The 24,414-nt window shown below is 41.6% G+C and overlaps 1 protein-coding gene across 1 annotated transcript in view; it reads left to right on the top strand.

The window, feature by feature from the left end:
* LOC124155273 (TBC1 domain family member 10A) overlaps positions 1 to 24,414 on the top strand; it is a 121,827-nt gene that overhangs the window by 82,849 nt on the left and 14,564 nt on the right. Inside the window, exon 3 of the mRNA XM_046528993.1 lies at positions 23,331 to 23,430. Coding sequence (XP_046384949.1) covers positions 23,331 to 23,430 — 100 coding nt within the window. The remainder of the gene's footprint in view (positions 1 to 23,330; positions 23,431 to 24,414) is intronic.

Genomic DNA, 24,414 nt, shown 5'->3' on the forward strand with positions numbered 1-24,414 from the left:
GAGTCGCAGTAGCCTAACGATCCACAAATACTTCATCCTTGGTGATATGCTTCTTGTAAAGCTCATGTGAAATGAATGGTTGCGGGTTTAAAGGTTTCTCTTAGCCATCAGGGCGGGTTATTCTAATTTTAATGCATAATAGCCTGTCTTAATCCTAATGTGTGAGATCCTAATTCTAATACGTGTGAGAGATTAGTGTCCGCCTTTTACTTCATAACAATCATCCTGGGTTAGGAAAATTCACAATTAAGAAACTTGACTCAGATGCACTTTTAAAATTATAGTATTATTCACTTATGGCCATAGTAATTTTTGAATTGAAGTAATTACATTCAAATGTGGATGATTGTTATTCCACATGATATTTTGGGAAACATTCTAAGAAGTAAACACACTTAATCTACTCGTGTGGCTCTCACCGTGCTTTTAAATTACAAAATTTACAATCATTGAGTTCTCATTTCACATTTAAGTCCCCTCGCAAGAAGTAGAACCCAATGCTTTTCTGTTCATGGCGATGGATAAATCACTTCGAAAAGCTTGAGTCTCAGGAGACTAAACACCAAAACATCAGTGGGAAAATGTAATTTGAGATAATCACCGACCGTGCCTTCAGCCACCTGAGGCGAATCTAGTCCGGTGTATTTAATAGGAGCAAAACATTCCTAAATGTGATAACAAGAATGATTTGTGAATCTAAAAGGGGCGTACTACCTCAAATCTCACATAACCCGTCAAGAGGTTTGGCAGAAGGTCAACTTCTCCAGATTTTCTAAGATGTTTTCTTCATGCAATCAAAATAGAGGTGATTATGTGTGGTGATGATGCAATGGTATGGCCTCACCTTTTCGCGTGGGAGCCACAATAGCTTTACGACTTGATTGCTCCTCCGCCGCGCGGTCTAATTTGTCGCGGTTAAATGTCGGAGAGCAGTCGTCGACGTCATCATCCTCTGCATCGGGCAACGTGATCCCTTACGAACGAACACTATGGAACACAATCGATTCCTCGCTGACGAGTGCATCTGTTTGTACTGCAGTACTTTCGTCAAACCCCTTTTTTTTAAATCTCACGAGCTAACTTAAGGGCATGACTGACGATGGATTTTGTGCATTGTAAAGGCATTCTTGTTAATTTAAGAAACATTTTTTTGTTGATTACAATGCGTTTTAAAGTCTGAACTTGAATGACGAAATCGAATAACAAAAAAAAACGTCCTCAAAATGTGGGGTGTAAAACGTCTTTCGGTAGTTAAATGTGTTTCCCTGCATGATTATCATTTGCTTTCTTTAAATGCGTGGCCAAATAAGCCATTCGTATGTTAGCGACCACCTTTCCAGATGAATTTGTAATCAGTTTTCCTGGATATCACACAATTACTTATACCACTTATTTTTTACAGAGCGCGACCCGGGTTTCAATGAATTGTCATCTTCAGGCGCAAATTATGATTTATCTAAACAAATAAACAAATCATAATTTGCGCCTGAAGATGATGATAATTCATTGTAACCCGGGTCGCGCTCAGTAAAAAATAAGTGGTATAAGTAATTGTGTGATATCCAGGAAAAATTATAATGGAATACCTCAAAGTTAATCGAGTTAGTGAATTTTGAATTAGTAATCACTCAATCACAGTTTTCTATGGAAACAAATAAAAACCCACGGCCGTCGCTTATCATATTGCCATATTGGCCTTCTTCCGATTGCCATTGGAACCTCGGATTAAATGTAAACAAGTGAAATTTACGGCGTTTTACGTGGGGCTGAGGTTGAAATATAATAATTCCGAAATTTCTTCATCTCCACCCTCACGTCTCTGACTTTTCAATGTCAGTCAGGATGGCTGATTGTCTAATTACGTCATAATTGACTTTGTGTTTCGTGTTTTGTTCGATTGAAAGTTGTATTAAATTTAGCAATCACAAAGGAGATGTTTCAGCAGTTCAATAGTATGTAACTCTCTAACTTTTTCAAGTTTTCCGGTGTAAAATAAGTTTAATTCACGACACCACTTCTCTCACAAACTATCAGCAATACATTGTATGCTTCACAGACTATGTATGATTCCATTGTCGAATTACAACAGGATGAAGGAGCTAAACACAATCAAACTAATTGCATCCAATAATGGGTACTCCGAAGTTCTCATTGACAAACTGTACCACCAAAAACAAAAACGACTCGCACTCAACCTTATTTGCACAGATAGAGGGAAAGATGATGACACGAAATGGCGTAGAATCCCCTATCTCGGTCGTATATCCAACAAAACTGGAAAATTACTACCTAAAGATCAAGTGAAGGCTGCCTTCTACAGTAGAAATACACTGGGCAAACTGTTGGGCAGTGCCAAGGACAAAATTAGTGCCGGAGAACACAGCGGAGTATATAAACTCCGTTGCAATGACTGCAATTCCTGTTACATAGGAAAAACTGGACGGAATTTCAACATCCGGGCCAAGGAACATCGTTCATGTTTTATTAACAACAAATAAACCTCACACTTTGCCAAACACCTCTTGGATTCCGACCACACAAGCGATTTCGAACCGATAATCCTACATAAAGAAAACAACGGCCCAAGGCTTGACGCACTCGAGCAGTTGGAAATTTTAGTGGGCCAAACCTCACCCAACATAACATTAGTTAACGAGCAGTTGTATTCTCACCATTCACCACTTTTCAATGTTTTTTCTGAGAAACCATTACGGATGACACTCACCACTCCATAACACCCCTCCCGGTATTTCGTCATCATACACCAACCCTCGGCTACACCGTGCAGTGACCCATCAGCGACGTACTTCCCAAACCTACCTTCCCTTCCCTTACCCCCTCCACCAAATAATACACCGCAATTCAAGACACCACTTCTCTCACAAACTATCAGCAATACATTGTATGCTTCACAGATTATGATTGATTCCATTGTCGAATTACAACAGGATGAAGGAGCTAAACACAATCAAACTAATTGCATCCAATAATGGGTACTCCGAAGTTCCCCCCTTTCTCCACCTCCACTCTACCACCCCTCTAACGCCTTCAAGGGTATAAATTCTGTGTACTGATACTTGTAATTGCCAGATGATGATACGCTGTATCGAAACCGGTCGCAATATATTTTATTTTGTGAAACAGCTAAGTGTTTTCTTAACCTTTGTGCATCATGAAGGAGTTCCACCATGTTACGCCAACCACCATCGCATCGCATTTATTTTTTGATTGCCTAAATCGAAAGATTATTACTCCTGGAGTACGAATTTCACTTTTTTAGATTTTTAAATGATGATATCTAATTTAAGTATGCCGGGACTAGCCACGGTGATAACTTTTACGGGAGTCACCCGCAATGCACAATTGTGCGAAAAATCCACAGAGAAAAAATCATTCGCCTTGACCGGGGATCCGGGTTCAAATCCCGGTCAAGGCGAATGATTTTTTCTCTGTGGATTTTTCGCACAATGATGATATCTATTTTTCGCGATTAAACGAAAAGTCAAAAATTTCAAGCGCGCGAAAACGCGACGGCTAAGTATGAATGATGGGAAAACTCCGCGTGACGTCGTTCTGGTTCCCGCTGCCGCAAATGAGGCGAGGCTTTGAGCGCTGATACGACGCAGGATGCTAGCAGGTAGCAGAGTACCCTGCTAGCTGGTAGCGCTTGGCTTAAATAATGATTATTAATACCTTATCAAACGAAGAAAACTTTCCGACCTTGGCCAGTTTTAATAGGTGATTATTACAACATGTTTCCCTGAGCTCTGTGTCTCATGTATGCATTGGTAATCGCAGACGATGTAAAACTCCTATCTACTCGTATAGAAACTAGGTCCCTGTGACGTCAAGTGGAGCGGAATCGCATTGGCGCCAATCTGGCCTTTTTCAAATGAGGTTAAAATTGACCATTGCCATTCGTCTAACCTGGGATTTCTAAAACCAAATAATTTGTATATTATGAATACACTAATGGTGGGTAAGGAATCGCAATCATTGCATTTCGTTTTCTTTGATGAAGAAACTACCCTATTGTGAGGGGAAATGGGTTGCGTGTCATTTGCTCTGGGTGTTTCGGGAACACCGTCTGATTATCATCGTACGCTTGGGGCCTTGCTTCGTGTTCCACTCAGTATCAATTTTTTTTGAGGTAGTGCGTGCTTCACTATTATAGACGAGGAAAGAATGGCTGTGGAGGGAATGGGTTTTCGCGGTCAAGTTGAGGCGCGTGAAGGGAGTTTCGATGCTATGCTGTCGCGTTATTCCGATGACGCCAGTGCCCTTTGTCTGAGTCACCGACGATCGCAGAATGCCAATAAGGTGGCCGCACACTCCTTCGATCGCAGCGGTGAAGGATATGAGCGGGCACCTACCTACCACGCTCCTTGGAGCATTTCGCCCTCTTGTGAATAGTCAGAGAAAAAATGTTTTTCCAGATGTACGTTGAAAACGTCGAATTAAAAAGTTTTTTTTTGCTACACGATCTGGCGATTCAAAACAATCCCCACGTTTTTGTAAATGTTGTTTTAAAAATACTACATTTGCGCACGTGATATCATTTTTATGTGAAATATCCCATTGGCGGGAATACCAAATTAGAAAAAATTGCCTCGGCCGGAGTCCTTAAAGTTACCCAAATTATATTAAATTCAGTAGGCCTTCTTCGTCTTCCAAACAACTTCAGCTCGAAAATCATACATTGGGAAAAAAAGGAGAGGCATTTACACATTACTCCGATCTTGAACAAAATTAAACCATGGTGGGCACTCCTACCTACCTCTTCCAAAACATACTCACCTTCAATGTTTTCAACACAATATTGAACCAGTCTAGACAGAAACTGAAATGACTGTTAACTGAAGCCAAGTACTTATTGACTAACAGTTCTACTTATTAGTTCTTAAGTGTAAACTGTCAGTAATCGAATAAGTAAATAAAGGGAAGTATCCCAATACTCTAATGGAACATTCTAGTAAACGAGATTTATCGGAAGAGCAGCTTCAATTGAAGATATGGAGATATCTCGGAAAATCACTACAAAAAAATATTTTATGAATTCCTTGGCGTCGTGGCTATTTATCTTCTTGGGCTAGTTTCAGCCGGATGCTGCGTGCGATGACAGCTATGTCTATGTCGCCAAATTCCACGAGTGTTTCCATGAGAAGAGCGAAATTCGGTGAGCATTGCAGGTTGTTGGAGATTGCGACCTGGCGATCCCCAAGCGCACGAGAGAAAGAAGTATGCGCAGCGCACGAGGAAGGACGGGAGTTCGCTCCTCCTCCCTCTTTCTGAAGCACAACACGCTCGTGGTGTGCTTTTTGGCGACGACCCGAGGAGGGCGAGTGTATTTTTTTTCTCATCGCACGAATAATTCATTCGGGGCGCAAACCACGGTATGAGGAGGAGGCGGATAGACGAGGAAGGAGGACGACGGGTTGGGCTCGTGGGAATTCTTCTCTCTCGTGCTGGAAGGAGGCGAGCGGCACGCCTACCGGAATATGGGGGGGACACCCGGATAAATAAATGTGACTGAGATATCAAAGGCAGGGTGGCGCGAGGGGATTAAGAGGCCCAAAAGAAGGGCAGGCGCGCACTAGCGCGACCACGACCACGACCTGTGGTACACGACCAGTTTTAGCATTGCAACAAATGGAGCGACGCGCACTAGGCCAAGTGCGACTCGTTGGTCGGACCCAAGTCGTCCGACCAAAATTTTTGAATTTGGTCGTCCCCGACTCAGCGGTCGTTGCGGCCAGAAATCACACACATTCTAAAGGCGCGCCGCGCACTGACTCCGACTTCACTCCGACCCGACCATACCGACTGAGCAAGTGGACGGTGAATGTGCTTTGCTATCGTGGGTGTGGTCGTGGTCGTGCTCTGGTCGGAAGGTGTGCGATGGAGATCTATCGTGGTCGCGCTAGTGCGCGCCTGCACTCGCTCGGATGGGGGAGGGGAAGCCGAATTTCTCTCACTAAAACGAAAAAGATACTATTCTCGAACTGCCACCGAAATAACTCATAACCTGTTGAATACGGTAAATTAACAGGAAGATTGATTGCACTGATGTAAAATTAATTTCTTTCACAAAAGAGAGTATTATTTTAACAGGTATTACAGGTATGTATACGTATTGATTCGCCGTCGCTGGATAGACTTTGAGTAAACCCTTAATATTAGTATCACTTAATTAAAAAAAAAGACTAAAAAATGTATCAGTTACCCATTAGCCTTATACATTAACAATTTAATCAGACCCATGATGTCGTACTAAAATTAGGACTTTCTTGGTCAAGCTAACAGAAGATGCGTTTCTGAGGCAAAACATTGGTCCCAGCATAAAAATGTATTCATGAGAATGTGTCACAGTCCTCATGAGTATCACTGCGCACGCGTGACTCGAAACAGCTAGCTGAAAACCGTGTCGTGGATGGTTTCCTCAGTTACAAATGTAAATGGTGGCTCCGGTGGATGTTGGGACCAACTGCCTTCATTGTTATGTGAATCAAGTGGCCTATTTCTTTTCTTAATGATCGAAGCTGCTAATTCCAAGCAGATGACGAACGAAATACGGATTTTGAGGTTTTGTACCTCTCCGAGGATGAGTTTTACTGCTGGGCGAAGTGCCTCTCTTTGCGATTGAGATTATATTATAGCAATTTGCCTGTACACTGACACTCGTCACTCAGGAGTCGGCTATTGAGGCGATGGGAAGGATGCTGAAGCCGTTCCGTGGAATTACTATCGTTTCATCTCAGCGTCCTATTTGTGTTTGCAATTTCAGCTGTTCCATTGGTTAATTATGGGCTGGTGGAGGATTGGTTGAGGTGAAGCTCGTGTGCATTTCGTCGTACGTCGCACATATCACGTATGGGATAGGGAAATCCCATCCACCGGAGAATCGAGCCCTTCATCGAGTCCTTCATCGTTATCGTGTCCCTGGGCCTCCTAAAATAGGGTGGTTTCCTATTATTTTTTATTTCCTAAATCGAAAGATTATTACTCCTGGAGTACGCATTTCACGCTTTTAGATTTTTAAATGACGATATCTATTTTCCTAGATTAAATGAAAAGTGAACATTTTCAATCGCGCGAAAACGCGACGGCTAAGTATGAATGCCGGAAAAACTCCGTGTGACGTCGTTCTGGTTCCCGCTACCGCAAGTGAGGTGACCTTGGGGCGAGGCTCTGAGCGCTGATACGACGCAGGATGCTAGCAGGTAGCAGAGTGCCATGATAGCTGGTAGCGCTTTGCTTAAATAAAGATTATTATTCCTCTATCAAACGAAGAAAACTTTCCGACCTTAGCCAGTTTTAATAGGTGATTATTAAGACATGTTTCCCTGAGCTATGTGCCTCATGCATGCATTGGTAATCTCAGACAATTTAAAACTCCTATCTACTCGTATAGCATCTAAGTCCCTGTGACGTCACGTGGAGTGGCATTGCATGGGCGCCAATCTGGCCTTTTTCAAATGAGGTTAAAATTGACCATTGCCATTCATCTAAACTGGGATTTCTAAAACCAAATAATTTGTCTATTATGAATACACGAATGGTGGGTAATGAATCGCAATCAATGCCTTTCGTTTTCTTTGATGAAGGAAACTACCCTATTTATATTTGAGCGAAATTCCTTGAAAATGGAAAAGTTGAAGTACAAACCCAAGCCTTTAATTAAGTTGGGTAATAATGAGTGGCGGGCATGGTATGTGGACTGGCTCATCCGAAAATGAAATTATTATATAATTTCAATATATTTTACTCTTCAATGCTGCCATCGGTGTTGCTGTTTTTCCATTTTGGATTGGTGCTCGAAGATTATCGCATGGCTGCTGTGGGCATTTAACCCTTTCCAACCCAGAGCTGATTCTGGAAGAAATCAAATTTCAAGATTTTTCATTTTGAAAACTTTTGAAAATTTTACACTCAAATGATAATTATCCCGGCAGCTAAATATTTCGCCATTAAAATTTGCGCTACAAAATAATAGGTAGTTTAGATAACTCCTAAGTAGAGCTTAAAATTTAAAAATGTTTGATGTTGCTAAGAAGCAGCGTTGGGTTATAAAGGGTTTATAGTGCTGGTCCGTACATCGTAATTGAGAGTTGTCGAAGTTATTTTGGGGTGCTGCTGGCTTATCTAACTTTGAGCTCTCGGCACAACTTTTCCTGTGTCTGCTTCGTTCATGCATGTCGTAATGTGGAAACGGTCTCATAATGAAGGGTCGCTCGTGTCCTCTTTCAAGTGGGTCGCATCCCGCTTATTAATGGATTACGTGGATGGGAGATCTCTTGTGCAAGTTGGCTCATTCATAGGGGAGCTGCATTGACGCCCCCCTGCGGCCACGCCACAATCCGTTGCTCTGCTAGGGACGCACGCAGGCTCCCTGGTGATCTTCAATTCCAACGCTGCGATCCTTGCGTAAGGGAACGGCAATTCCGGAAGAAATTAGGGATTCTCTTCCAAATGAGATTGGAACCTGACTCCCTGAATATTTCAGCGGAGGATGGACCTCTAGATGTGTTTTCACCCGCCGCGCATTTGAATTGGCTTACAAAATTCGCCACTTGCGTCGCTGACGGGCGAGGCGATCCTTATTTCACTGAGAAATACGCTCATTATTCAGCTTATTAAAACCACTTGTCTGTTTCCACACACTTTTATTTACACCGACCATGGTTTCGGCAACTTGTGCCATTGTCAACTTGTGCCACAAGTTGCCGAAACCATGGTCGGTGTAAATAACAGTGTGTGGAAACAGAAAAGTGGTTTTAATAAGCTGAATATCTAAGATTTCCACCGTATTACGCCGGACACTGTATCTTTTATTCAAAGAGAAATACGCCATGATTAGGGCTCTTAACCGAAATGCATTTTTATGATGATGATGTGATCTGTCAAATTCATGACTTTTCAATTGTTTTCTTCACAATTGTAAATATTAGATGTGTAGTCAATATTGAGAATTAGTAGATCGCCGCGCTGTGGACATTATAGAAGACAGATAATAATGTCCACAAGTGTCCTCAAACTTCAACAGGACGGACTGGTGTCTCCTCTTTACAGTCTCCTTGCCCTCTTTATTCAATTCCATTCATTTTGCCCCGCGAATCAATGGGTGTAAGCGGAGCACCCATCTGCAGTGAGTCCCCCCCCCCCCCCCCCCCCCCGCCCCAATCCGTGTGCATCACTTGTGATGGGTCGCACTTCTAATGAGTTGGTCGGCTTCCCTTCTTCATCGTTCGTCTGCCATAATGTTCATCCCATTTGCAGTCAAACGCATCAAATTCCACTCCCTCATCGGAGAAGGTATCTTTCGCGGAAAGATACTTAATTGCCCAACAAACGGGTGGATGCGCCAACGATGCAGACTTTCACTCTCCATCGGTGCGTGTCTCTCATGGCTATGCAGTTCAAGATCCTTGTTACTGAAGTACGCGGACAATCTGCTTATTCTGCTTATATTTATGCTTATGGCCCCCGTTTGGCTTTGAGGTAGTAAAATGAGTAAGATAATTAAGTTCTAATGGCATCGTTGTGGATTAGACAAACCTTTACTAAACAAAATTCACTTACTGTTGGTTCACTTTGTGGTATTCCATTATAAGGACAAATTCCGCATGGCTTTCAAACCTTATGCAACTCTAAGGAGACTGATCGTTAATTGTAAGGATCAGGTAGACCAATTGGATAGATGTGGAGTATATTCATTGAAAGGCAGCGATTGCAATGGTGTATACGTGGGACAGACAGGAAGAAGTTTTGAAATCGGGAAGAAAGAACATTTAAGTGCTTACAAACATAACAAAGATGAAAAAAGTAATCTTGCTAAACACGTAATATGCAACTGCCATAGAAGCGATTTTAAAATTAATATTTTAAAATTTTGCAATGACCACCGTGAACTGAACTCTTGGGAACATTTAGAAATTTTAAAAATTATTGAAAGTCAAGACAGTGCTCTTATAAATGAATATCTCTCCCCATCCTTTTCCCCTATTCTGGCGTCCGTTTTAGAATTCATCAAGTAATTAGGTAACAATAAGATAAACAAATCATAATTAGCGCCTGAAGATGATGATAATTCATTGAAACCCGGGTCGCGCTCTGATAAAAAAATAAGTGGTATAAGTAATTGTGTATATCCAGGAAAAACCTTTACAAAACAGCTATTGATAGATGTGGAATGTGTCCACGCTGACTTGTATTCCCACACTCGGAGGCTCGGGAGCAAGCAGACGCCAAACGCCTTTCTTGCCCCCCCCCCCCCCTGCATCCGCTGACGCCGAGCTGGGAAACTTACCAACGACGCGACGTGAGTGGGGGTAAATCTCTGGGCAGTGTGGCCGGAGAAGATGGGTGGCATGGCTGAGGGAGTGACATCTCTTGTATGAATACTCGTTGAATAAGCGTGATAAGAGGAGATAAGTCTGAACAATACCTTAATTCCCTTCATTGCGTACCATTCGCGCTCTACGGCGAAACCCCGCAGTAACCTGCGGATGTTTTTGTGTATTAATTCAAACTTAGCCCAGGTGTATCCGAGTGTTGAGTGGATTTTTTTTATTTAGTTTGATGAATTCAAATGTCTCTACCGTGTGTCCAAGTCAAAGTATATTTCTCGTTGTTGTTTTCCGCAGTTTCCAGCTTTGCAGCTGTCTCCTGGGCGTTTCGTTTTGTAATGTTGCAGGCAGATTAGTTGATCACGTTTTACAGATTAAAAGAGTCATGGCATAATAATACTGGACAGGGAATTAGGGGATAGGGATATGGGAAGGGTTGAGGGCACAAGTGATCACTATCGCGATCACTGCGCAAAATGATCGTCGGCGGCAATTGTTTTTCGCGATCGCGATGAGGTTTCCCATCGCTATTTTTCATCACTCGTCCGGTCGCTTTTTCCGTCGCTGAAACCGTCCCTAAAACCCCATATCAGCCAATTGGAACGCATTCCCCTATGGAGCGATTGCAGCGCAACGTTTGACAATTGTGGGAAAGACATAAATAAACAAACACGCTATTTAATTTCGTGATGTGGGTCCTAAGACAGCGAGCTGTGATATTGGAAATGATGCGAAAAGCGACGGCGGGAGTGACCGTGTGATTCAGAAAAATGATCACTAGAGCGATTGCTTTTCGCGACGGGAAAAGTGATCTCGATAGTGATCACTTACGCGACGAAAAAAAATGATCGTGTGATTCAGGCTTTACACTTCTTGTCACCTTTACACGTCTTGTTACAGCATCTTGTAACCTTTATGGCTTCCGTTCACGATTACCATGAAATAGTTTGGAAGATCCGTGAATCTCATTTTTTTTATTGCCAGCCGCTTGGCGAAATGACTGTTTCTTCCTTCGTTTTTATGTTTCATTGAAGCGCGTTTTCGTGTCGCAACCGATGACGCCGAAATCTGAGGGATCCTCTTTCGGTGTAGGAAATCTCAGAAATGGGATCGTGGTGCACCACGCACCTGAGGAAGACCCATACGCGATGAACCAAGTCGGTCCTTTTAGGTTGAGGTAGTTATACGTAAAGGTATCTTCCGGAGCTACATTGAGAACATCCAACATCTTAGAACCTCACTATATTTCCAAGTCCGACAGAAGTGATAAACTTAAGAGAGATTCATGTCTCTGAACCAGTAGCGTTACTAGGAATATGCTTTGGGGGGATGAAGGGCTTTGGAGGGGGGTTTGAGGGTGGTTAGTGGGGGCTACCACCCAGAGAACACGGAGTTCAGGAAAATTTTTGAAAAATAATATGCCTGGAAATGTATTTTACATCATTTTGGCACGTAAAATTTAACTTAAAGCAGATGAAGTTTTTATGTCTCAAACCCAGACAAGATTTTGAAATAATTTTTTTGATTTCTCTGATATCCCCTCTTCCCCCCATAGTTACGCCACTGCTCTGAACGGATAAGTATAGGAATTCTTTTCCCCCGTACAATGACGGACTTTAATATATTCTAGGCGTAACTTCGTTATAGCATCTCTTTTTCCTTTTCCTATTTTTCAAGGGCTGGTGTCGTGACACCCCCGTCCACACGCTCTTTTAGGCGGCTTTTGGGGTAGCAAGTAGGATGTAGATTTCTGAGAAGGATGAGTGGAGAAACAAATAAGTTGGCGGAAGAATTCGATGTCTATGTTTCTCTCTACTGGTGGATGTACGAGTTCGAGCGAGACTAATAATAATTATGTACGCAGTGCTTCGTTGGGGCGTTGGGCGGAGCTGTTCATTCTTCCGAGACGGCGTGGGAGGAGAGAGGCCTTCTTGAAAAGGAAGCTGGGCTTTTTATGTCCTGTGTGTGTGTGTGCGCGTGGGGTCAGTGACTCGACCACTGCCCGAGGAGCCCCTCTTACCCAATTACGGATCGCCTCCGCGAATATCATCCTTCCGTCTGCGTTTCTCCATGGACACGCCCCTCCGTCCCTTTCTTTCTATTCATAGCTCTCGTGCTTTTTCGGCGGATATACAATGTGCGGTAACGTTTCTCTGGCTTCCTACCGGGTCAAGAGATCCATTTCCGCCATCGCGAAGAGTTGCTGATATACCTTGGGAAGCCTTTCTGAGTTCTTGCTATAATAGTGTGTTCTATAAAGTAGTGGTCTTCTCTTCTCGGATAGACTTTTTGAGTCGAAATTAATTTTTCTAATTATCAAAAGGTCTTATAATTTAAGCCAAATAATGCCAAAGTGATGTATGATATAAGGTTTTCCCGGCGTATCAGTTGCAGAAAAGTTTCTCGGGTTTTCCACCGGTTGATGTCGTCCATGTCTCCCGACGCGACGTTTCGATCCGCGACTTGCTGATCATCCTCAGGGGATCTTCCGAATGATCTCTCTGCAATGCAAAAGTGATTTGCTTACGTTTCGGTTTATTTTAAACCATCCTCAGGGCTTATTTTTTACAGGATTGTTTATTTATAGTAAATCGTTTGTGCGTAGTATTTTTAAAAATTATCTATTAATAAACAATCTTGTGAAAATAAGCCCTGAGGATGAATTAAAATAAACCGAAACGTAGGCAAATCACTTTTGCATATTTGGCCTAAATTCCAAGAACTTTTGATCGTTATATAATAGAGGTCAAGGCAAGAAGAAAAAAAATCTAAATAATTTTTCTTTCACCCTCTAGTAATCCTCGTTCGTGATATATTCACTTGTTTTGACTCATTCTTTTGTATCTTATGGTTTCTCTCCTCGATCATCCAATCAAAATTACTCTAGCATTGGGGAAGGAACTGCTCCCCTACCTTGATTGTGTAAAATTAACAAGCCCTAGGCTTAGTTCGGGGTGATCTTTACCCTCACTAACCCAAACAAATCCAAGGGTTTAATCAGTGAGTGAGTTTCTCGATTAATTTTTCTTCTATGAACTTCGGTATTGGTACCCTTTTAATTTTTAGCACATCAATATTTTTTATTTTTTTTCTATAATGTAATTTTTTCTTATTTTCTATATTAAAAAAAATATTTTTCAAAAATAATTTTCACCATATAGAGATGGCGTTCATGCTTATTATAAAATCTGTTTGTGTCAAGGGGTTGATAATAAGACCTTTGTTTTGCTCCGAATGATTTCAAGGTGACGTCAATTTTATATAATACTGATGTAATTTGACGCCTTCATATATAATGTGGTTCAATGCTTCAAATGTAATTCTTAACTTTTGCGTTTATAGAAACATGAATTATATGATTGTGGTATAGAGTATCGAGCTGTTTACATACGAGGTTTAGGTTTCTTCGCACGCACCCGAATTATTTCGATCGGTATTCTTTACGAATATCTTGAAATGCTGATTCCTCCTCTCCAAATGAAGTCAAGAAATTGTACATCCTGCCATCTTGACTAGGACCTCCTATCCTAAATGTGCTCCATTTAAATGCATGTGAAAACGCGCAAATTTGATTTTCTTCTCGGTTCCTATGATTCGGATTAGATTGCGACTTAGAGATGAATTGCATAGATCCCATGCAAAATAATTATTTATAGCAAATGCAATACCTTCTCCAGGAGTAATAATCTTTCGATTTAGGCAATTAAAAAATATTAGGAAGGCACCCTATTGTCCACCAAGTTGAGCCTGATGCGCGTGTATACGTCGCTTATGAAGTAGTACCTAAACGAAAGTTCTGTCGCAGAAGAAGAGATAAGTGATCATTGGATACAATTCACCGCAGCGTGGAAACAGCCTCTGTCAATGATTGTGTGACCTCACCTCGCCCCCTTCATGTTCATGTATTGCTGCTCGCGAGTGTTTTTACATGGACAGCGACGGATATGGAATCAATTCCGTCGCTTCGTTCGTCCTCCATTATTGTTTGATGTGTGTGTGTGTTTATTGTCATTATTTTATTTTTCGTTAAAATCAACAAGGTAGCGAATCACTACAGATCTACATCATAATACACGTTGTATGGCCGCAGCGGTATATTTCGCTCTGACCGCTATCTTCTCTCCCCGCCCTCAACTCAATTTTTTGCTTGGATGATGTTGGATGGTTGCTGGGACCAACAAAACAAGGAATCCAACCTCTCTCTCTCTCTCTCTCTCTCCGGCATGGCGATGTAGATATCCCATTTTTTTAAATCTGGAAGCAGTCGTGAAATGTAGAATAAAAATAGTGCTTCATAATTTCGTACTGTGTTGGCGAATTGGTTAAAAAATTAGGAGATATAGAATAGATTGGATATTTTTGGGTTTGGGCGTGTTGCAATGGGAAACAAAAGAAAGTCACTTTCGTGAAAATTCCCGAATATACCCTTTGCCTCTCTTCTAATTGTATTTTGTCGACTGTCGTTCATAAATATCGTGCCTTATATGCTATATTTTATGTTTGGAAAATGCCTTTTTAGATCCCCCTTTCGGAAATATAAATATAGATTGAATTTAAATGTCTTATAGGCTATAAAAATTGTTACAAGCCGCAAATTCCATTTTCAATTAAATTTAGCGTTCTATCATTTCTTTTTTTAGTTACTTGTGGATTGTTTATGTAATAGTTAAATACGATAGTTGAATGAGGTGGAGTCCCTCTAAGCGTTGACAGATTTTATTGTATTAATTTTAAAAGTAAATGCACCAAATCTCACACTCTCTGTGTGCCTGCCCCAATTTTTTTTCTGTGAAGAAATGAAATAATTTGAAAGACACGAGCGGAAAGTCGGAATAGAGTATTTCTTTTGCATTTTTTTAAACTGTCGCCACAGAGCCTTCTTCTTCGGTTGTATCTTCAAGAGTCTGAGCATGTGTGGTCGAAATATGTGTATTTTTTTAGCGGATGCAATGGAATTGCCATCAAGAAGCAGAGCGACTTGTGTGTGTTCTCAAATTTGCTCTCGACTTGTCCGGTCGGTGACCTAGGTGCCACAATTGCTCCTTTCAGGATTTTTTTATTGCGAGCAATTCGTTAATTAGACTGATGTCGTCCCTCTTAAGAGTAATTTTTAATGCAATTACTTCAGGCACGTTTTTTTTCAATTGCGATCGCCGTGTGCCAAGCGGAGCGCGAAAAATAATCATGGCGACCGCGCGCTGCTCCTTCCCTCCTCCCTTTCTTCTTCACGACCGGTGAATTCAATTCGTTGGGCGTCTCGCGATCCGTCCCTTCCGACTCGTCCAAAAGTATTCGCGTGCATTCGTGAAAACGCTCTGGCTCAAGTAATTACGACCATCCCGTCTTGTCCATTTATTATTTTTTTTCAAAGAAGAGCAGAGTGAGAGAGGAGAATTCTCCACCGTCTTAGTAGTCACGGAAACCTCCCCTCCTCCCACCCTAATCGCTGCGTGAAGATTCTTCCTTCTGAAGAGGAAATGGCAATCTCTTTTCTTTTATTTTCCTTCGAAGTTTGTGGAGGAATCCACGTCTTTTTCAAACGCGCTCGCCCCCACCTTAAGCAATGCGCGTACTGCGATGCCTGTGAAATTGGCTTCGGGCGTGGAAAAAATTTAAAAGCAGGCTCGGTCCACTTGAATCGTTTGTGCGCGAATTGCTGCGTGCTTGTTTCACGAGAACTGCCCTTTCCTCCTATACCCTGCGTCACGTTTTGGGCGCTCCTAAAAATTAATTGCGAGACTGTGGGAGCGGTGTAATGATGCTTCCCTTCCCTTATATTTATTCTCTTCGCACGCACAATGTCATAAGATTATTATGATTGCTCCTTTTGAAGTAATAGCGCTGTCAAACTAATCGGTTCCTTATAGGGAACGTGGATAATTTAAAATTTTAATTTTCACAACCATCTTCCATTCGGATTTTTTTGTAAGTTCCATTGCGCCTTGTATCCGAACAAAGTGAAGCCAACCGTTTTTCATCTTATGTTCATTTTCATTATCATTTAACGCAGCCTTTTTCTATTTCTGATTTTGCAGTTGCTTATTATTTCACGTACAAAATGTAAATAAGATGAAAAACGGTTGGCTTAACTTTTAACAAAAAAACAGTCCGAATGGAACAGCGCTATTACTTCCAAACGAGCAATCATAATAATCTTATGACATCGTGCGCGCGAAGAGAATAAATATAAGGGAAGAGAAGCATCATTACACCGCTCCCACAGTCTCGCAATTAATTTTTAGGAGCGCCCAAAACGTGACGCACAGGGGGGGGGGCAGGCTACGGTTAGTTTTTAAACATAAGATTTTAGAAACGGGGTTCGATTCCCGATCGAAGGGAATTTTTTCACGGGGCAGTTAATGTAAAAGCATAGTCAATTCGCATAAGTGTTCAGTGCTCACACAATGTAATTTAGGGAATAAAAAGACATTATATTCGTAAGTTGGTTTAGTATAGTTGGTCTAATTAACTTGACTCTTCACACGGCCTGTGAATCTTGGGACTCCGCGTCCCCTCCGCTCACGATGAGTCCGTGCTTTCCAGGGGCGGACGTCTTGCCACCCTCCTCCTTACTCTCCGCTGCGCCGCCATGGTGGTTTGCAGTAATGCGTCTGAGCTCTTGTAGGCGGGGAAAAGTTGCTTATAGATAGTCACCCACCATTTTGAAACGTAATTATGCTGGTGAAATAAACTCTTTCATCAGAGAGCCACCTTAAAGATTTCCCTCTTTTAAATTTTTCCGGAGATTTGGGGAGTGGAGATACAAAACTCCTTTTTTTTCCTTGGCACTATGAAATCCATGCTCGATTATGATTCTCCGGCGTAGCTCCCTGCTGCCCTTCTGAACAAGTTGTGATGTTCTGCTGAAGTGGTACCGTATTCCCAGCTAATCATTTGTGCTATTTTCCTGTATGCCAAACTAAGCGAGGTGGAGCGTACTTTAAAATTTTTAACGTTCAGCTCGGAATTGAGATGTGATAATTACCCGTAGCTCCTTCATAAATGGCAATAAATAAATTAATTAATTCATTAAAATTGCCAATTTCATGTATTAAAATATGCGTGGGATGACGCTAAAATTTCCTATTAGTAATAAAATTGTTAATATTCTTTATAAAATACTTCGCTGATGAATGTAGTCATTGTTTGAGAGAATTCACAAGCCTATGCAGCCTAATGCCTAGCGTCTGGTCCTTTACAATTTTCCTCTCATGAAGTTCAGCTATAGTTGAGCGTAATTCTCTGTGATCAATGAGAAATATTTAGATTTCTTACGAGGATCAGCTTCTTTGACAGCACTCAGATATCGTTTCAGCGTTTCAAAAGGAATGGCACCGAAGTCATGATTTTTAAAAATCCTCAACCTGATGAAAACCTAGTAGGTCCACGCTTTTGGAACATCTATAATGCTCTGGTAGAAACGCTCTTAGTGCTAGCCCCATCGGTAGACTTCTTCCTCTTTGCTGCAGCAATTAATGTAATCACCCTGTTCTAATAATGTGGAATGTTAAGAAGGAATGACATTTAATCAATGACCCTTTTTTATGGACCCTTTTTATGTTTTGTATAATCTAATCTGATAAGCCGTGACAATAGCTTCACAGATGGATTGGTATATTGAAAGGTTTCAGCGGCGTGCTAAGTACGCGGGCGCCAAAGGAGAAGGGGGCGCCGAAGCACTCAGTCCAATGTTCAGTACTAATCCTACTACCTCTCAGGGTATTTATTTTGGAGGCGGAATGTTGTTTGCTCACACTAAAAAAATTTCTAGAACTGGCTCTGGGTGAAGCCATTGGTTTTAATATTGCTTTTTAGACTAAGGCTTTTATCGCATGGTAGGGCTCACCTTGACTCTTGGATGCTGTGTTGGGAAATTTAAAAATGATTGCCTGATGCAAAAATTTCTCTCTCCAACCGATTATTTGTGTGGCTTTGTTGCTATGTTAGGCTTAACCACTTCTCTGGAGAACAGTGTTTTTTTTTAGTCTAGCAGATATTTGTAATTTACCGAAAGATATGTTATTAATACTTTTGGAAAGTGATTTTTATATGACAGAGAGTACATTTTCCTTAGATCTTGTTTACTGAATAGATTTATTTTGGAATCGAGTTGAGGGAAACGGAATCAGTCAATTTTTTTAAACGAACTATCGTAGATCCATGTCTTTTCGCCATTTTTACGTGCTGGTGAGCTTTAAGCTGCGGTTTTTCGTCGGTGACTATTCGCTGAGCCTCTGATATCGATCGCCGTTAGACTTGGTTTAGTGTGACGTCGCATGCAGAGGCACTGTCCACTGCTCCTCTCTATTGAGTGTGCTTTCGTGTGTTTGCGTGCGCGGGCCTCAGCCGCTCTTCAAGTGGTTTGCGCGGACGTGTCACTCACACCCCTCACACCCGTGCCAACTGTAGCGGTATTCACGTGCCGCACATTGCTCCGGCGCGGCGTTCCTTCAAGTCTTCCGCGACAATTCGCGTCGCTCTGTGATCGAGTTTCGTCATTATATGATACATTAAAGAGGCGTTTAGTGAAGAAAAGACGCCGACACGGGGAGTGACCGATTGACGATTATTATTTTTATTTATGTACGTTCTATTTGTATGATAAAACAATATTGCTTATGATATGGTCATATTTCTGAAATTTATATTTACTATGTCTTTATTACTGTGTTTGTGGGCAAAAAACTTATTGTGAACGTGCTAAGTCATCACTTGAGTAGCTACACTTTTGATTTGCCAGGGGCAAAAAGGTCAAATGCCTTTATTATTACTTATAGATAAAACTATATAACTTGATCCATTAATTACTCAGTGGTCAATGGAAACTCTTCGATATTTACCTAGAATCCACTGTCTATTTAAAATAATGATGCTCAACGTGTTCTTTTCCTCCTCACTACCAACAATGAAAGAATTCCTTCATCTCACCTCCGTTGTAAGCTCTCATTTTCTTCTCGCCTCCGCGCAGCCGACGTTAGCAGCTGAATTCCTTCATCTTCGATTTCTAAATGTTCACATTCCTCAATCGGTGTGACCCCGCGCCCAGCGGACGAGCTGCTACGTAGCTCGTTTGTGTCACCTTCGCATGCGGCGTGAACTGGCCGCCCAGGAAGGAATTTGCTTCGGTGGGAGAAATGCGTGACTGACACTTTGTCGTCAGTTCGCTTGCATCGGGAAAAACATGCGTGTCATTAAATCAGCTCTTTATGTCGTGTGCATATTATTCTGACAGTTAAGGTTACCGTTGTGACGTAGTATGCAGATGCACTGTCCTCTGCTCCTCTCAATTGAGTGTACTTCAGTAGCGGATACAGAAAAAAAACTCCAAAAGGCGCAAAGGAAATCTTGAGCTACCTTTACTTTCATCGTAATCAAAAGATACTCAAGCCACATGCAAAATTTTAAGAAAGTTTTATTAGAATTGATTATACACGTATACGAGACGGAGCCATATTATGAGATGAAAAAGTTATAATTATGGTTACGGAATGTTCGGCGATGTGGGCTGCCTCACGAGGGGGGGGGGGGCGTCCCCCATATATTTACTCTTTAGTATCCGCCACTGGTGTGCTTTCGCGTGTTTAGGGAAGGCGTGCGCGGGCCGCCGCCCCTCTTCAAGTGTTTTGCAGGGACGTGTCACTCACAGCCGTGCCAACTGTAGCGGTATTCACGTGCGCACATATCTCCGGCGTTCCTTCATCGTCCGTGAGTTCTCATCGTTGGTTATTCGTAGACATCATGAAATGTCATTATATCGGAAAATGGAGTGTTGGAGGATACTTGCCTTCAGGGGCGCAGCTAGGAGTTAAGGCTGGGGGGGTTTAGGTGCTACTAATACCGGGGTGTGTGGGGGTATGGAATACTCACCAGGATAAGCGGTAGGTGCGAGATTGAAATTGCTGAATTTTAAGATAAACGGTTCAAAATGGTGAGTTTTACGGCTTTCTGAGGGATGTTTTATTAATCCTTACAAAATTCCATAAGTAATATCAATCCAATTAAGTAAAATGGATTAAATTAAAAATTTCTCTGAGCTCTGGGGGGGTTTAACCCCCAAAACCCCCCCTCGCTGCGCCACTGCTTACCTTTGGGGGCTAGTGGTGATCTCCTCAGAAGATGCATCGCAGGTAGTCGCCGCGAGGGAAAAAGTTTCGGGGGGTTCTAAATATCCCCCACCCCCCGCCACTTGCCTGATGTGAGCCGAGCTTTAAGGTGGGAGTCGCCCTCCATCATCCAACCTCCCCCAGAATATATTAATGTGCGGGGTGGTGATGGGAGGCGAGGGAGTCCCCCCCATTCGCGGCCGCCCTATTCGTTGCGACCTCTTTCTCTCTCCGTCCGTTCATCCATCCTCCCACGCCGCCATTACCCTCCCCCCCTCGACGCAGATGCACGCACGAAGCAGTTAGGGGGGGTCATCCTGCCCCCTTCCTGCACCTGCATCTGCTCCACGGGAAGCGTGGGAGTTGCTGTTTGCTCTGTGATTTCCTCCCCACGCCCAGCCGCGCTTTCTTCATTCAGGAGGATTAAGTGGGCGCGTCACTCCAGCCGAATTTTATCTTTATTTGTGACTAGTGGTGGATTAGCGGGGTAGGCGGAGGGGGATAGGCGCCCCCTTAACTCCAGGAGATATTGAAAAGATTGCTCTCTTTAAGGTGGCTCTCCTGTGAAAGATTTTATTTCTTCGGCTTAAGCAATGTTGAAAAATTATGGATGAATATCTTAAAGCTACTTATCTACTCATATTAGAACTCAGACTTATTATAGCTGTCAGGTAATTAGGTATTCCGTTCCACCAAGGCACCGCGGAACCCCCCTTGCCAAAACAATGAGCTTCATCTGCCCCTGTTTATGAAACTATTACTTGCATGAAATTGAAGATTTTATCTATTTTTTTTCTTTATATGGATTTGACCGATGGAGACATTTGCCTGTATCTCAAGCATAAAAATGATGCATTTGAGAGAATATTTAAAAGGTAAATATTAATTATTGACACAGTGAAGTGTTACGTAGAATCTACCCTTATACATCCCGAAAGATGATAGCCTAAGTTTGAAACATGTATGACATCACTGAAAAAGTGCAGTTGAGCTGCAGTGATGCGTCCTCTTAATCCTCAACCTGCCATTCCATTGCCCCTGACAATTATACAAAAACTGTCATCATTTACATGATTTTCCAATACAATTTTTTATCTCCCCTGTACAATATAAATTGCTTACGTACATTGTAAACTTAGTTTAACTGGTGAAATATCGTTGGTAATAATGCGTTTCACCTGGTCTGATTTTCTTATGACAATCTGTCCAAATGCCCTTTCATTGAGATACATTGCTCACCTCCTAGGCAATGCTGGTTTTCATACTGAAGTTCCACTTGTTATCTGGCTCTTAAGAAAATGCTTATGTAACGGTGCAGCCTGCCACCTAAGTTGTGTTGCGGGTCGTACGCTTTAAATTGTGTGGGTCCTTGCCCTTGGTGTCGGGAAGCGAATAATCACACATAAATGTTAAAATTTTTAACCCAAAGTATATTTCCATGTGAAATTCCAATTTTCAAATCAATCAAAAGACATAAAGTAGTAATGAATTTGTGCATCTAGAATAGCCAAAAGTTAAGATATTACCAAAGTCTCAGGAAGGAGAGGATATGCTGGTGATGGCATGGGTGGATAGCGAGGCGCTTAGGTCGCACTGGCCATTTGGCCTGTGCTTTGACTCCCACTTACGGCTACATTGTGGGGAAGCCATTATATAGGGAAGTGGAACCAGGATTTTTTCGTCAAAGAGGAAGGGGAAAAAGAAAGGTTAGGCATTCTCGAAAGTGAAAAGGTACAAATCCCGAGGCATAGTTTGTCATAGCTGACTATTCTGAAACATCCCACAACAACACATTTATGCATATTTTGGAAATGGAAATCTTCCATTTCCGGATCACTACACTTAGTCCCTCATCTCTTTTCATGTTTCTATAATCATACATCTGAAACACCATTCAGTTGTGATGCACAGTACGTAATCAGGCTCTCTGGAGAGTTTTAAACCACCATTTCCCCTTACGAACTCCTAAATCTTCCCCTGCCTCCTGTCACCCCAACTTTCACTCACCTTATGTGTCCAGCTACAATTATTCTCTTGTGAGTCAAAAATAGCATTTTTTTCATTTTTTGGACCCCTTTTTATAATGTGTATAAGTTGCTTTTCAGTAAACTAGCAGAACTTTATAAGGGTCCTCTGAGGCTGTTGATCTTCTCTTGCCGATATTTATATCTTCATGAACTGGTAGACGACTATGGTTTTACTGGTAGCACTTATTCTAAAAGTTTTCTTTGAGTCTGGAGATCGAATGGTGATCTTCTGACATACGGTGAGGAGGCACAATTATTGACTTAATAGCTCAAATTTCTGTGTCTGGCTCACGAACAGCCGCATTTGGGGAGCTCATGTGCACATTTCCTCGAGGAATTTCTTTGATTTGAATTATCACTCTGTCTGTCATTAAATAACTAATATCAATTCCAAATCACTAATTTTATCACAAGTCGATTAGAATTATTATCATATAGAACCACCTTAGTGTACCATTTATAGATTCCCGCCATTCTTTCATAAGCCTTATATATTTTAATTTGATACTAACAACTGGGAGTATAAAGGAATAACATGTATATTTTTAATTCAATTTTCATATAAATTCAGAGGTAAGGAAAGAAAGGGATAGGAACATATAATGGAAAAAGGACGAGGACAACGGTGTTGTGGTAGATGGAAAAAAGCCATTATATGTTCCATTATATGTTCCTATCCCTTTCTTTCCTTACCTCTGAATTTATATGTTTGTTTGCGCTTAAGGCGCCGGGTGAATGAATGAAGTAGTTTTATTCAATATTTATATTACAAATCATTAATGTTATAGCTTTAAGAAGTACTTTATCAATTGATTTCCAGTCAACTGAACCCTAAAATTTTCATTTTCTTTCAGGAAACAAATTATTCCTGCTAGTGTCCTGCTGAGGAGAGAATTAAAATGGATCTCCATGCTTAATAACTGGGAGAAATACATGACCAAGAAGTACAAAAAGGTGAGATTGTATGTGTTACCTAGATCTGAAAAATGTAGGTGCTTGTAATGAGAAATGTCCTTATCTTTTATGGATCTATTCCAAAGCACCCATAGACTTGAGTGCCTCATGATCAACCAGTTGTTCCAAGTTGCCTTTAGTCAGTGCAATATTATCGATCACCTAATTTTTCTTGTGAAATGTTTTACAACTATTATTTATTTTTGTGTTATACAGTGCAACCTCGATATAACGACACCCCACGGTGCACTAATAAACACTCGTTATAGCGAATTGTCGCTTTACCGGAGGTGGAGCAAATAATAGCCAATATACCTCTTGCGAACAGATATACAGGAACAGGAGTGGTGCGGCGACAGATAAACATCTATCTGATAAACGTAAGCATAAATCCAGACGAAAGGCGATGTTTTTTTGCATCACTAAATTTCCTTACTCAAACAACGACTAACTATTCGAACAATTTATAAGCGCCGCACTGAATAAAAATCATGCAAAGCATTGTTTCGTCAATCATTATATTTATCGAAAGACAGTTTACCACATAAATTTGAGACTGAGCACTCCATTAACTTCATTTCTAACAGATCGCTAGCAATTACAGAGGTTAAGAAGTCTTGATGAAAGTCTTCCGGCGGTGAAACCCTCGCTATGGCGAGAGCCAACACCGAAAGGGTCTCGTTAAAACGAATTTTTTAACACTCTTATTACAGGGTCAATTGACGGTGCATCGGCTATCTCTCGTTATAGCGGGGGTGTCGCTATAGCCCGTACTCGCTTTAACGAGGTTCCACTGTACTTTCTCAGGTATTTTCTTTATTTGGTGAAATTTTTATTTTAATGGATTCATTTTCAATATCTAAGCTTCATTATTAACCCTTTTAGTGCCACCGGGCCGATATATCGGCCCTCGCTGGTTGAGCGAAAACTACCAGGGGCCGATTTATCGTCCCAACTTATTTGACTTTTTTTTCGTGATTGTGG

The sequence above is a fragment of the Ischnura elegans genome, chromosome 3 (genome assembly GCF_921293095.1).
Source record: "Ischnura elegans chromosome 3, ioIscEleg1.1, whole genome shotgun sequence".
NCBI lineage: Eukaryota > Metazoa > Arthropoda > Insecta > Odonata > Coenagrionidae > Ischnura > Ischnura elegans.